The sequence below is a fragment of the Cervus canadensis genome, chromosome 2, assembly GCF_019320065.1.
Source record: "Cervus canadensis isolate Bull #8, Minnesota chromosome 2, ASM1932006v1, whole genome shotgun sequence".
Taxonomy (NCBI): Eukaryota; Metazoa; Chordata; class Mammalia; order Artiodactyla; family Cervidae; genus Cervus; species Cervus canadensis.
In genome coordinates this window covers 7,230,308-7,243,308 of record NC_057387.1, presented here as the reverse complement: position 1 = coordinate 7,243,308, position 13,001 = coordinate 7,230,308, and the positions used below count along the sequence as shown (strand labels likewise).

Sequence of the window (13,001 nt, the reverse complement as noted above, 5' to 3'; positions counted from 1 at the left end):
AGCTCAGATTCTGTAATGCATGCTAAGTCGCTTCAGTTTTGTCTAACTCTTTGCGACCCTATGGACTGTAGCCCTCCAGGTTCCTCTGTCCATGGGATTTTCCAGGCAAGAATACTGGAGTGGGTTGCCATGCCCTCCTCCAGGGGATCTTCTGGACCCAAGGGATTGAACCAAGGTCTCTTAAGTCTCCTGCATTGGCAGGGGGGTTCTTTACCACTAGCGCCCCCTGGGAAGCCCAAAATCCTGTAATAGGATCTTCCTAACATTCTCTTCGGAGAAGGCAATGGCAACCCACGCCAGTACTCTTGCCTGGAAAATCCCATGGACGGAGGAGCCTGGTAAGCTGCAGTCCATGGGGTCGCTAAGAGTCGGACACAACTGAGCGACTTCACTTTCACTTTTCACTTCCATGCATTGGAGAAGGAAATGGCAACCCACTCCAGTGTTCTTGCCTGGAGAATCCCAGGGACGCGGGAGCCTGGTGGGCCGCCGTCTATGGGGTCGCACAGAGTCGGACATGACTGAAGAGATTTAGCAGCAGCAGCAGCAGCAACATTCTCTTAAGACCCGCATTTCCCAAAATTCTACAGTTCATGATTGAGTAATAAACTCAAATTTAACTACACGTGGATTCTTGGTTATCTTTTTTTTTTTCTTGGTTCTTTGGAGTGCACTGATACAGAACCACGGGGTCAATATTTTCAAGTATACAGAATAATATACACCAACAAGAAGTCACATACCAATAAAAAAGGGGGGGCAAGAAGAAAAAAGAAGTAAAAAGTAACAAGAGAAGAACTACAAACAAATGGTTTCATACGTACTGAAAAAGTGTTGTATTTCAAAAGCATAAGATTATGGTACTGATTCAGTTGGTGGGACCATCTGAATCCATTTTCTGCTCCTGCAGAAATCCAAAAAAATCTCAACGCTAAGAGCCTAAGCATCCCTGTAGGTATTTGCGTTAGGGTTCAGAAGCCTCTGCGAATGGGGTTTAGCTCCGCCCAGGCCGAAGTTACGTCACCTTCCCCAGTAAATCCACATTCCTGCGGTCGACGAAATCCTCCAAGACAGCAGCGGCGCAACTCAGCCCGGCCGGTCTAAAGTAAGGACGTTCTAGCCGATTGCCTACTCGATGGTAGGGCCCGCCGCAGCCCGGCCTCCGGGCGCCGCCATGTTGGAGGCGCAGGATGGTAGCCATGACTGCGAGCACCAGATCCGCAGCCAGAGCCGAGCCCGCTCTGCCAGGCATATGCTGGAGGTGCGTCCGGGGCTGTTCTTGGGTGGAGCCGCGGCCGTCGCGGAGCCAGACCACCTGAGGGAGGCGGGCGTCACGGCAGTGCTGACCGTGGACTCGGAGGAGCCTGACTTCCAAACGGGGGCTGGGGTCGAGGGTCTACGGAGTCTCTTCGTGCGAGCGTTGGACAAACCCGAGACCGACCTGCTCAGTCATCTGGACCGCTGTGTGGCCTTCATTGTCCAGGCTCGCGCCGAGGGCCGCGCGGTGCTGGTGCACTGGTGAGTGGTCGGGTCGGTGGGGAGAGCGACCCCGCCACGCTTCGACCCTGCCCCACCTCGCCCTTTTTCTCTCAGGGCCCAGGAGAGGACCAGAGGGCTGCCGGACCGCCAGAACCTCAGCTCCCTCTTGCGTAGGCTTGTGTCAGAGAGGAGTGGGCAGGAGACGGTCCCCTGATGACGCGCAGGCTTTTCGTTCATTTTGTTTGTGTTGATTCATTCTGCCGCCGCTGAGTTTTCGAGGGTAGGAAGAATCTTATCCCTCCCTTAGATTAATGACTAAGTCTCTGCACCTAAAGAGTTTAAATCTCTTCTCGAGTAGCCAGACACATACTGAGGAAATGCAGACTAGGATGCGAGGTGTGTAGTAAGAGAGATTAACAGAGGTTAAGGTTATTCAAACCAGAGGGAGAGCAGGTTATTTTCATTGTGTGTGTTTGAGGCAGGTGTGGCTGATGTAGGGGAGATTTGGGGAGAGAAAAATTGATTAGGACGTAGCAGTGGCAGAAAGAGTGTAATTACAACAGTTTACGCTTACTGAGTCAGCAATTTTACAGCCAGCGTTTGTTATAAATATTACATAAAGAACATAAGGTAGTGATAAAATAGAGGTTTCGGACCAATCTCCAGGGCCTTTAAAGCCAAGGGGAAAAGAGTTTAGATTTGTTATGAAGCCATTATAAGATGTTAAAAATTTAGTGTACTTATTGTTCAATAGGTAATACATTCACATGGTTCAGAATTAAAATGAATAAGGAAATAAAGGAATACTTCTTTTGTAAGCAGTAGTATTTCAGAGGCAAAGGATTTACTTGAGTAGAAGAAGCAGACAAGAAGTGGACCCAAACTTTACCATTTATGGGGATGGGTTTTTTTGTTTTTGTAATTGTTGCTATTTGATATTTTAAAGGTTTTTTTTTTTTCAGTCATGCAGGGGTCAGTCGAAGTGTGACTGTAATAACCGCTTTTATGATGAAGACTGACCAGCTTACCTTTGAAAAAGCCTATGAAAACCTTAAGACTGTGAAGCCAGAGGCCAAGTGAGTTACTTGTTACAGTAGTAATTCTGCTTTTTGTGATGCAGTTTTATTTATTTAAAGAAAATTTAACTCTGTACCTGTTTGCCCTTGCAGGATGAATGAGGGGTTTGAGTGGCAACTGAAATTATACCAGGCAATGGGCTGTGAAGTAGATACCTCCAGTGCAGTTTATAAACAATATCGTTTACAAAAGGTTACAGAGAAGTATCCAGGTAAGTAATAATTGGCAGTATGTATTCAGTCCTTTTTGGGCATCCCTGGTGGCTCAGCCTGGGTAAAGGATCCTCCCACAATGCGGGAGACCTGGGTTCCATCCCTGAGTTGGGAAGATCCCCTGGAGGAGGTCATGACAACCTACTCCAGTGTTCTTGCTTTCGGAAATCCTGTGGACTAAGGAGGTTGGCTTTATTTTGGGGGGCTCCAAAATCACTGCAGATGGTTATTGCAGCCATGAAATTAAAAGACGCTTACTCCTTGGAAGGAAAGTTATGACCAACCTAGATAGCATGTGAAAAAGCAGAGACATTACTTTGCCAACAAAGGTCTGTCTAGTCAAGGCTATGGTTTTCCCAGTGATCAAGTATGGATCTGAGAGTTGGACTGTGAAGAAAGCTGAGCGCCGAAGAATTGATGCTTTTGCACTGTGGTGTTGGATAAGACTCTTGAGAGCCCCTTGGACTGCAAGGAGATCCAGCCAGTCCATCCTAAAGGAGATCAGTCCTGGGTGTTCATTGGAAGGACTGATGCTGAAGCTGAAACTCCAATACTTTGGCCACCTCATGCGAAGAGTTGACTCATTGGAAAAGACCCTGATGCTGGGAGGGATTGGGGGTAGGAGGAGAAGGGGATAACAGAGGATGAGATGGCTGGATGGCATCACCGACTTGATGGGCGTAAGTTTGAGTAAACTCAGGGAGTTGGTGATGGACAGGGAGGCCTGGCGTGCTGTGATTTATGGGGTCGCAAAGAGTCGGACACAACTGAGCGACTGAACTGAACTGAAGGAGCCTGGCTGGCTATATAGTCCATGGGGTCACAAAGAGTCGGACACCAGCAGCTAAGCACAGCACATTCAGTTCTTACTAGATGTAGCTTGCTCTGACACCAGATGCTTCAGGTGCATTATTTCACTTTTGAAACTGGTACTTTTATTTCATTTTGAAACCATGGTTTAGCAAGAAATAGCTTGTTCAGGGTCACATGGTTTGTAAATGGCTGGCTCGAATTTTAAGTCAGGCAGTCTGTGCCTGGAAGCCAAGGGCTGCATCACTGGGCTCTCCCACCTCATCCTCATTTCTCGACACTGGAGATTTTTTAAAATTTCTGAGATTAGCATTTTGTTGTTTAGTTGCTAAGTTGTGTCTGAGTCTCTTGTGACCCCATGGACTGGCTCCTCTGTCCATGGGATTTCCCAGGCAAGAATACTGGAGTGGGTTGCCATTTCCTTCTCCCGGGGATCTCCCCAACCTAGGGATTGAACCTGCATCTTCTGTATTGGCATGTGGATTCTTTACCACTGAGCAACTTGCCTTTTGAATTTTGTCTGAAAATGCAGAGTTGATTTTGATAAATGGATACATTTTATGTTATGTAGAATTGCAGAACTTACCTCAAGAACTCTTTGCTGTTGACCCATCTGCCATTTCACAAGGATTGAAAGATGGAGGTCTCTACAAATGTAGAAAGTGCAGGTAAAATATTTTGTATCCTCTGGAGATTTTACTTTGTCTCAGTAGAACAGTACTGAAAGTTTCAGTTTCTTAAAATCTTGTAGGAAGAATTTGTTTAATTGAATAATACAGAAATTTCATATTCAGATCTGGTTTCAAGAAGAATATGAATTCTTAAAAGTTATCTGGTTACTTGTAAAAGTTATCAAAAATTAAAATAGCATAATCAATGTTATATTAATTTGCCCTCTAATAAATACTGCACATTTAATCTATTTTTTCATCCTTTTGGAAATCATTAATGTTTTTGTTTGTTTGGGGGTTGCAGGCGATCTTTATTTAGAAGTTCTAGCATTTTGGATCATAATGAAGGAAGTGGTCCTATAGCCTTTGCCCACAAGAGGATGACACCATCCCCCATGCTTTCCACAGGGAATCAGGCTCAATGTACATCTTATTTCATTGAACCTGTACAGTGGATGGAATCCACTTTGTTGGGAGTGATGGATGGACAGGTGAGAACACATTTTACTTTCTTTAGTTGTATTATGTCATCTGTATTTTGTTCTTTTTTTCATTTTAAACCATACTTTAGTGTTTTACTCGATCTTAATTTCTTTCTAAAGATTATATCTTTGTTGTATAGGCAAGATTCTATCAAAGATAAATTAGTTAAATAAAAACCAGGTGATCTAAAATAGTGACCCACTTTTTGGTTGAGAGCTTTTGGTCTCAGTTAATTCCTTTTAAGGCTGTTGTTTATATTTTTTCAAATTAAGACAAACTAGAATATATTTAGCAAAATTTGAGCTTTGTAAGAAGTAGGGCAAATCACAGATTTTAAAGTTAGATTTAAAATTTCTTCTTAATCTTCCTTTTTTCTCTTTTGGCTCTATGTATCTCTGTTTTCTTGATTCTTTCAGTTTTATATGTTTGTTACGAGATTCTTTTTCATTTCTTACTAACTCTAAAGAATGCAGCCCATATGAGCACCCTGTGACAGCTCCAACTCTCTTTTAGGTTTACTTGATATTAAGTAAAGATACTCTTAATCTAAGATGTAACGATGTTTAAAGATCATCTACATTTGTATAGTGAGTTTTTATGAAACTCTCACTGTATTTCATTTGAAGAATACAATAATTTTATAAAATAGAGCAGATATATATTCACATTTTATACACAAGGAAACTTAATCTACATTAGTTAATGTCTTGCCTAGAGGGGGTACCCTGTATTCAAACCCATGTTTTCAGATGCTGCTACTTTGTTGAGAGATAACTCACTTACCATGTGATTCACTCATGGGAAGTGTACAGTTCAGTGGTTTTTAGTATGTTCACAGGTTTTAGAAACTGTCACCGTTCTTATCACTGCCAGATAAACCTTGTACAGCGGTCACTTCCTACTCCTGATACTATTTGTTGAAGTCCACTTTATCTCTTTTTTCTTTTGTGGCTTATGTTTTGGCCCTGCTGCTTTTATTTATCTTGACTGCACCTCGTGGCTTGTGGGATCCTGGTTTGCTGACCATGGATTGAACCCTGGCCCTCAGCAGTGGAAGCATGGAGTCTTAACCATTGGATGCCCAGGGAATTCCCTTGCTGCTTTTATTTAATCTGGAAAGCACCCAAGATAAAGGCATTGTGCAACCATCACCACCACCTTCCCCAGCTGAAGTGCCGTACCCATTAAACACTAATCCCCCACCCCCCTTTCCAGTCCCTGCAACTGCTGTTCTGCTCTCTGCTTTTATAAATGTGACTCCTCCAGGTGCCGCATAAATTTGTGGCTGGCTTATTGCACTTGGCATAATATCCTCAAGGCTCATCCATGTTGTAGCATGTGTCAGAGTTTCCTTCCTTTCCAATGCTGAATAGTGTTCCCTTTTATGAGTATTCCACATTTTGTTCATCTCCTCGTCTGTCCACAGATGTCTGGGTTGCTTCCTCCGTTTGGGTATTGGGAATAATGCTGCTGTGAACATGGGTGTACAAATATCTGTTTGGGTCCCTGCTTTTATTTCTTTTGAGTATAACCCAGAATTGGAATTACTGGATCATATAGTAACTATGTTTAATTTTTTTGAGGAATGTGGTATATTTTGTCAAACTAAAAACTTTTAGATATTTATGTAATCAATTTTAGTTCTGAGTTTTATGTACAAACTTTCTTTATAGTTGGTTTAAAGGTAAACACATAATGTGTATGGATAATGAAAGATTTTTCTGTCTCATCTTGTTTATGATGACAGTGTATTTAAAGTATGGATCAGGTAAGCTCATGTTACTGTACTGTTTGCTTGAAATGCTCTAGTCTTAGTACTAGCTAATTAGAAATAAAAATTTAAGTCTTTAGGTAAAAAAAAAAGTCAACATAAATGCCACAGTCACGAAACCTTCTGTTTCATGTCGCAGCCTTCACCTTTCTCCTTTCATTCTGGAATTAAGCTATTCCTCTTCTATACTCCCAGAGTACAACATGCTTAACAATTACTGTAGTCTACTCTCTATTATAGTAAATTGCATTTCATCTCACTGATTAGATCATCAACTCCTTGAAGGTGTGAGCCATGTCTTACTGTTTTATATCCTGTGTTACCAAAGATGATTATTTGTTTTACATAAAAGTGAAAGAAAAAGTAACACATGTGTTTCCTTTTAGCTTCTCTGCCCCAAATGCAATGCCAAGTTGGGTTCTTTCAACTGGTATGGTGAACAGTGCTCATGTGGTAGATGGATAACACCTGCTTTTCAAATACATAAGAACAGAGTGGATGAAATGAAAATGCTGCTGGTTTTGGGATCACAAACAAGAAAAATATGAACTTGTTACATTTGATAACTTGCTGATATGTGCTGCTCTTCTTATTGTCATCCGTGGTAGATTGTGTAGTTTTTAGGCCATTAACATATCATTTGCAATGTGAGAAGATAAAATCACTTGATATTACTCAGAAATTATACATTGTCAGCTTCTTATACTGTCTAAGTAGAATACTTTGTATAGAAATCAGAACTTTTTAATCATGTAAATTATACTTTGATATTAAAATATTCTATAACCTGGATACTTTATTTCATATATATTAAAATTTGTGATTTTTTTCCCATCTTTTTAAAAAATTTATTTTTTAATTGGAGGAAAATTGCATTACAATCTTGTGTTGGTTTCTACTGTGGAAAAATGCAAATCAGCCATAATTAGACATAGGTCACCTCCTTAAAGTTGTGATTTTTGGAATGTTATGAATTCTTCAGGTCCAGATGGACAGAATAATGTCCAAAAGTTTAAAACTGTCATATTTAAGCAACATCCTTTGATTTCTAGAAATGTAAAGCAAATTTGCTTGGATGTGTTTTGACATTTTCTTTTAAGGGACATTAGTAAAGCTACATAAGTCTGGATTTTTCTTAGAAATGCAGAAGGAAAGGACATCAGTAAAATGCTGACTAAGATGTCTTTTTTCTGCTTTTTGTTCTGGAATCGCGGTTATCTGAGTTTTTAGAAAAACATGTTTAAGATACTTTTGGAAGTAATCTGCTTAAAGAAATATATTAATGCTAGGTATGTTTCTAATGAAGAAAATTAAATGTGGAGTAACTGCATATCAACCACATTTTTAGCCTGGTGTGTTAGAGTATTGGGAAAGGTAATATGTCCAGATTAGCTTTTTAATGTGACCTCTGGAGACTGGAGTTTATTTTACTCATTGGTAATAGAACTGCACCTGATTAGATGTTTGAACATTTACATGAGATCAGAATTAGCTAATAAAGTAGTCCATGTTCTTAATACATATTGCATATCTTCACATGTATATAAATACCAACATGGAAGTTACTTTAAATACAAAGAAATGTGAATCACCATCCTCTTTAAAAGGGTGGGGCTGTTATAGTTGACTCTTGAGAGTATCTCAGAATAGGACCTGGAGCCTTTGGCAACTTTAATACATTTTTCTTAGGAGAAAAAATTTCTCTTATTTCTGTCTTAGCTTTCATAATAGCTGTTTACCTCATTACTTTGTAATGTTTTCCAGAAAGCTTATTAAAAACAATTAGGTTGGACCTTTGCCTCTTTGTAGGTAAAAAGTAGTTGAGTAGCAGCAGTTTCATACTGTTCAAGTTACCTATCCATGACACTGGCATCTGACACAGAAAATTACATAGATTTTACTTTAATTTATAATTGTCAATTAAGTAAATAGTTACTAAGCACCTGTTGTGTGCAATTTGGTGATACATTGAACAAACTAGATAAAACCTCTGCCTTGTAATTTACACTGTTGCCAGGGGAATTGACAAAATAGTATCTTTTTTGAGTGATAATTAATATTTGCCAGTGAGGAATTGGGATACATGACTATTTATGTAAATTTTGAAATTTTGTGAAACATCCTCTAAGCAAGATTTTTAGATTTATAGTCTTGAAGTGTTTTGTTTTTTTCTTTTTTGGCAGGGGGTAGGGATGGATCGAAAATCCTTTATGCCTTTGTTCTCAAAAAAATCTTTTCAATATTCAGGAATACCAGTGTAAAACATTTGGATTTATACATTTGTTGAAAACAGCAGTATTAACCTTATTTCAGAGGCAGTGTGGTACAGTGAAAACAGTACTGAAGTAGAATTATTAGAGAGTGGCTCTAATCTGGCTCCACTGATCACCATCTTGTTGGAAGTGAGCAGGTCTTTTGAAAATGGAGTCATTTTTCGTCTTCATGAAATGAGAATATATTCTCTGCCCTCCTGACAGAGTTGTTTAAAAGGTCATTTGCATTGGCTTTAATTCATTTTTACCTAAAATGGAGATAATGATAGGATCCACATCTGAGTTTTTCCAAGGATTTTTGTGATACAGTGCTGACAAAGACCTTTATACAGGGCCTACCTACTAGCAGTCAACAGTTTCTCTTAAAATAGCTGCAATTAATTGAGTACTTTTGTGCCAGTCACTATCCTAAACACTTAATGTATATTTAATCCTCAAAACAGCTCTGAAATAGACCCTATTCCTATTTCACAGTCAAAATTGAGGCTCAGAAAGATTGTCACTTCCTCAACATAGCTATCTAGTGAACCTAGATTAGAAGTAAGATTTGACTTACTCCAAAATCTGAGCTTTTAACCTCTATTGTTTGAGTTCACTGTTCAGGGTGATATTTGTTTTAAAGATACACTGTAAATATCAATCAGACTAAAATATAGTACTGATGAAATGCAGTTTTTAACTAAGCTGCACATTCACTGGTCAGGCATTCTACCAACATTAGCAGGATTCAGACAGTACAAAATTGAAGTTTACGTTCTATTTGTCTTAATATTTAGAAGCTACTAAGCTATTAAAATGTTTTAATCTCTTATCTTGACAAATACATCTTCATAATGACCTGGAAGACATTTGAATTTAGAATTCTCTGGAGTTTTGTGACAAAATATGGCAATGCAATGAGAATTGGCTTCTACCCACAGATTGCCCCTCTTTCCCTACCCCTGGATTTGTCCACAGGGACCCTGTGCATATGTATTATTTGGACTCCTGACCTCACATTTCTAAGCTGTCTACACTCCTGGCATACACTATTGTCATAGTTCTTCAGGAGGTCAGAGGCCTGAGCAAGGCGTGGAGCTATTTGTGTTAGAAGTGTATCTGGAGGGGGATATATGTCCCGGTTGGGCACATCACTTTGGCATCATGGATTCTTAACCTGTGAGAAGAGATACTACCAGATGCCAGAGTAGAGTCCTAGGTATGGATCTAGACATAAAATTCTTTGAAATTTTATTTCTCTGCCAAGGTGTCTAAGTTGAAAGCAAATGTATTACGTTATTTGATAACATTCAACAGGTATGACTTAAAAAGATCTACAAAGAGCATATTTCTTAATGAACATTGATGTTTCTTTAAAAAAAAGTCTCCAAAGAAAAGATTTTGCAGAAACAAATGAAAAAACAAAACCCCAAACCTATCAAACCTCTAGATATTACAGTCAGGAGACTCACCAAGTGAAAAAATTTACAGGAACAAATGAAGTTTTTGTTTTCTTTTGGCCCTGCACAGTGGAATCTTAGCTCCCCAACCAGGGTCTGAACCCAAAGAGTGAAAAGTGCTTGGTGGAAAATGCAGAGTCCTAACCTCTGTACTGCCAGGAGTTCCCCCAAATGAAGACTTAAGAATTCCCCAGATTCTTTTGTTTGCTTGAAAATTTCCATATTAAAGGTTAATTTTAAAATGGTATGCTTCCCCTGTGGCTCAGATGTAAAGAATCTGCCTGCAATGCAGGAGACCTGGGTTTGAGCCCTGGGTTGGGAAGATCCCCTGGAGAAGGGAAAGGCTACCCACTCCAGTATTCTGGCCTGGAGAATCCATGAACTGTATAGTCCATGGGGTTGCAAAGAATTGGACACGACTGAGTGACTTTCACTTCATCTAAAATGATGATAAATAAAAAATAGATTTTAAAATGTTAAAATGTTAATGTTTACATACAAGAAGTCATTCTACACAGAAAATCCTAGAGGATTTACAGTAAGGAGTTTATAGCTCCGGGTTGAGCATTTGACTGCACATAATTCAGTAAGGTTAGTAAGGTTTTTTAATACAAAATTGCTGTATAAAAGTCAATAGTGGTACTATATGTCAGTAATAACTGAATTTTTTTTAAAAAAGGATGTGTAAAATGAAACTATAAAAATACGGAAAGAAAAATTCCCTCAGGAGAGGGATGGATTTCTTATGCAATATACAAATAGCAGAGATCATTAACAAAAGATTGATAAATCTGACTACATTGAAATTAAAACCTAGAGGACAAAAATCCCATAAACAAACACAAATGTCAACCTCAGAGAAAGTATTTGCTACATACATACGGGTTAAATGTACACATCATTGAGAGAAAGAAAATCCAGTAGGAAATTTTATGAAAGATATGAATGGGCAATTCACAGAAGAAATAAAGTTTAATGAATATGAGAAGATGTACCACCTCTTTAATTGTCAGGGAAATGTAAATTATAGTCACACCCTTCACAGGCAAAAAATAAAAGTCTGATTTCATCTAGCGTTGGTGAGAATTCATCACTGCTAATGAGAGTGTAAACTGATATTATTTGGCAAATAGTAGTACTCCTACTTCATGAGCCAGCAAGTACCTTAAAGGACATTTTTGCATATATGCACAAGGATACCCATACAAGGATATATTTTATGTAACAGTAAAATGTTGAAACCATCCAATGTCCATCACTAGGGAAATGAAAAAATTATGGAAATGCTATATAACAGTTAAAACATATCAAAAAATAATGTTGAATGAGAAAAGTGACTTGGAGAAGACTAGTGCTAAACGTTTATGTAAATTAAAATACCCCAAAACAACACTAAATGTATGTATTTAAACATATTTAAACATGATATTAAACATATTAAACATATTTAAACATGATAAAAATGGACTTTAATGGTTACCATAAAATTCGTAATAGAAGTTGTCTGTGTGGATGAAGGGGAAAGAAGCAGAGGAAAACAACATATCTCAACTTAATCTGCAATGTTTAATTTCTTATGAAAAATCTGAAGTGAAAATGGAAATTGTTTATGTTTGTTTATTCTTGGCAGTAAGCACACACAGTTTTGTATTATTATTATCTCCACTTGAATAAAAAACTAAAAAAATTTAAATTAAAAACCGAAAATTTTCTGGAGTGAAGTCACGGCGATTTTCTTAAAAAAAAAAAAAAAAGACTAAGGTATGTGGTATATATAGAAGATTCTTGGTGGTTTTATTTTAGTTTTTGTGGCAATTTTTGAATTTGCAGTTGGGTGAGAAAAAAATCTTATAAATTTCACCTGATATGAAAAATGATTAGTTAGCTGATGACAGAAAGAATCACCCTTTAATGTAAGATAATTCTGTGTTTTTTTTCGGGGTTTGCGTCCCAGGGCGATTCTGTGTGTTCCGGATTGTGTAATCCGTAGTAATCGTCCAGCCACGAGGAGTTTCGAGGATTCTGGAAAGCGATGTTTTGTTTAGTAACCGAGGGAAAGATTCCACTTGGTCCTAAAGGTATACGTGTTTTTTCCTTTCTTGTGGTGGTTTTTGCCATACATCGACAAGAATCAGCCATGGGTGAACTTGTGTTCCCCATCCTGACCCTCCCTCCCACCTCCCTCCCCATCCCATTCCTGAGGGTCATCCCAGTGCACCAGCCCCGAGCACTTGTCTCACGCAGCGAACTTACGTGTTCTTAAGGTGGAGGTTTTAATTAAATATTCGACCGCTGAAATGCTTTAAAAAGAAATTTATTAAGTAGCGGGCTTGAAACTGTTATCAAAGTCAGCTCAAGTTTTCAGTTAGAGTTTGTGATGTATGTGGATTTTTTAAAACAAAATCGATCCATAAGTTTTAGTAGTAAAAAGACTCGGAATTTACATTATTACAGGTCTTAGGGTAAGGTCTCTAGGACTCGCTCGACTAGGTGCTATGCTTTGGAAATGTATGTTTAAGGCGGTGAGCTGATTTTTATTTTTGGAAAGTTCATCTTTTATATTTATTTCGTTTAAATTTGCTTAAATAAAAGTAGGCTTTCTAGAAGTACGATTCATAGTATATTTGCTTATCTCAGATACTGTGCCAGTAGACAGGAAGCTCTAACGAATGTGGAAAAGTAGTTGTGTATTTTTCTTCCACACATTTGTGTATATGGAGAATTTTTACATTCATAGCGAGTTATTAAAATTAAACCAGATTTACTTTCTTAGTCTCTAAATTTTG

At 38.6% G+C, this 13,001-nt stretch overlaps 2 protein-coding genes across 2 annotated transcripts in view; both read left to right on the top strand.

Annotated features, from left to right (window-relative positions):
• The first annotated feature begins 1,076 nt into the window (after positions 1-1,076).
• Positions 1,077-7,295, top strand: DUSP12 (dual specificity phosphatase 12). Its single transcript, XM_043450921.1, has 6 exons — positions 1,077-1,518; positions 2,442-2,555; positions 2,649-2,767; positions 4,150-4,246; positions 4,554-4,740; positions 6,890-7,295. The coding sequence occupies exons 1-6, from the start codon at positions 1,136-1,138 to the stop codon at positions 7,049-7,051; spliced, it is 1,062 nt and encodes a 353-aa protein (XP_043306856.1). The 5' UTR covers positions 1,077-1,135; the 3' UTR covers positions 7,052-7,295.
• Positions 7,296-12,225: 4,930 nt separating this feature from the next.
• The window catches only part of ATF6 (activating transcription factor 6), a 239,836-nt gene continuing 239,060 nt past the window's right edge, over positions 12,226-13,001 (top strand). Inside the window, exon 1 of the mRNA XM_043450905.1 lies at positions 12,226-12,293. Within this exon, the coding sequence (XP_043306840.1) occupies positions 12,248-12,293 (46 nt within the window). The 5' untranslated portion in view covers positions 12,226-12,247. The remainder of the gene's footprint in view (positions 12,294-13,001) is intronic.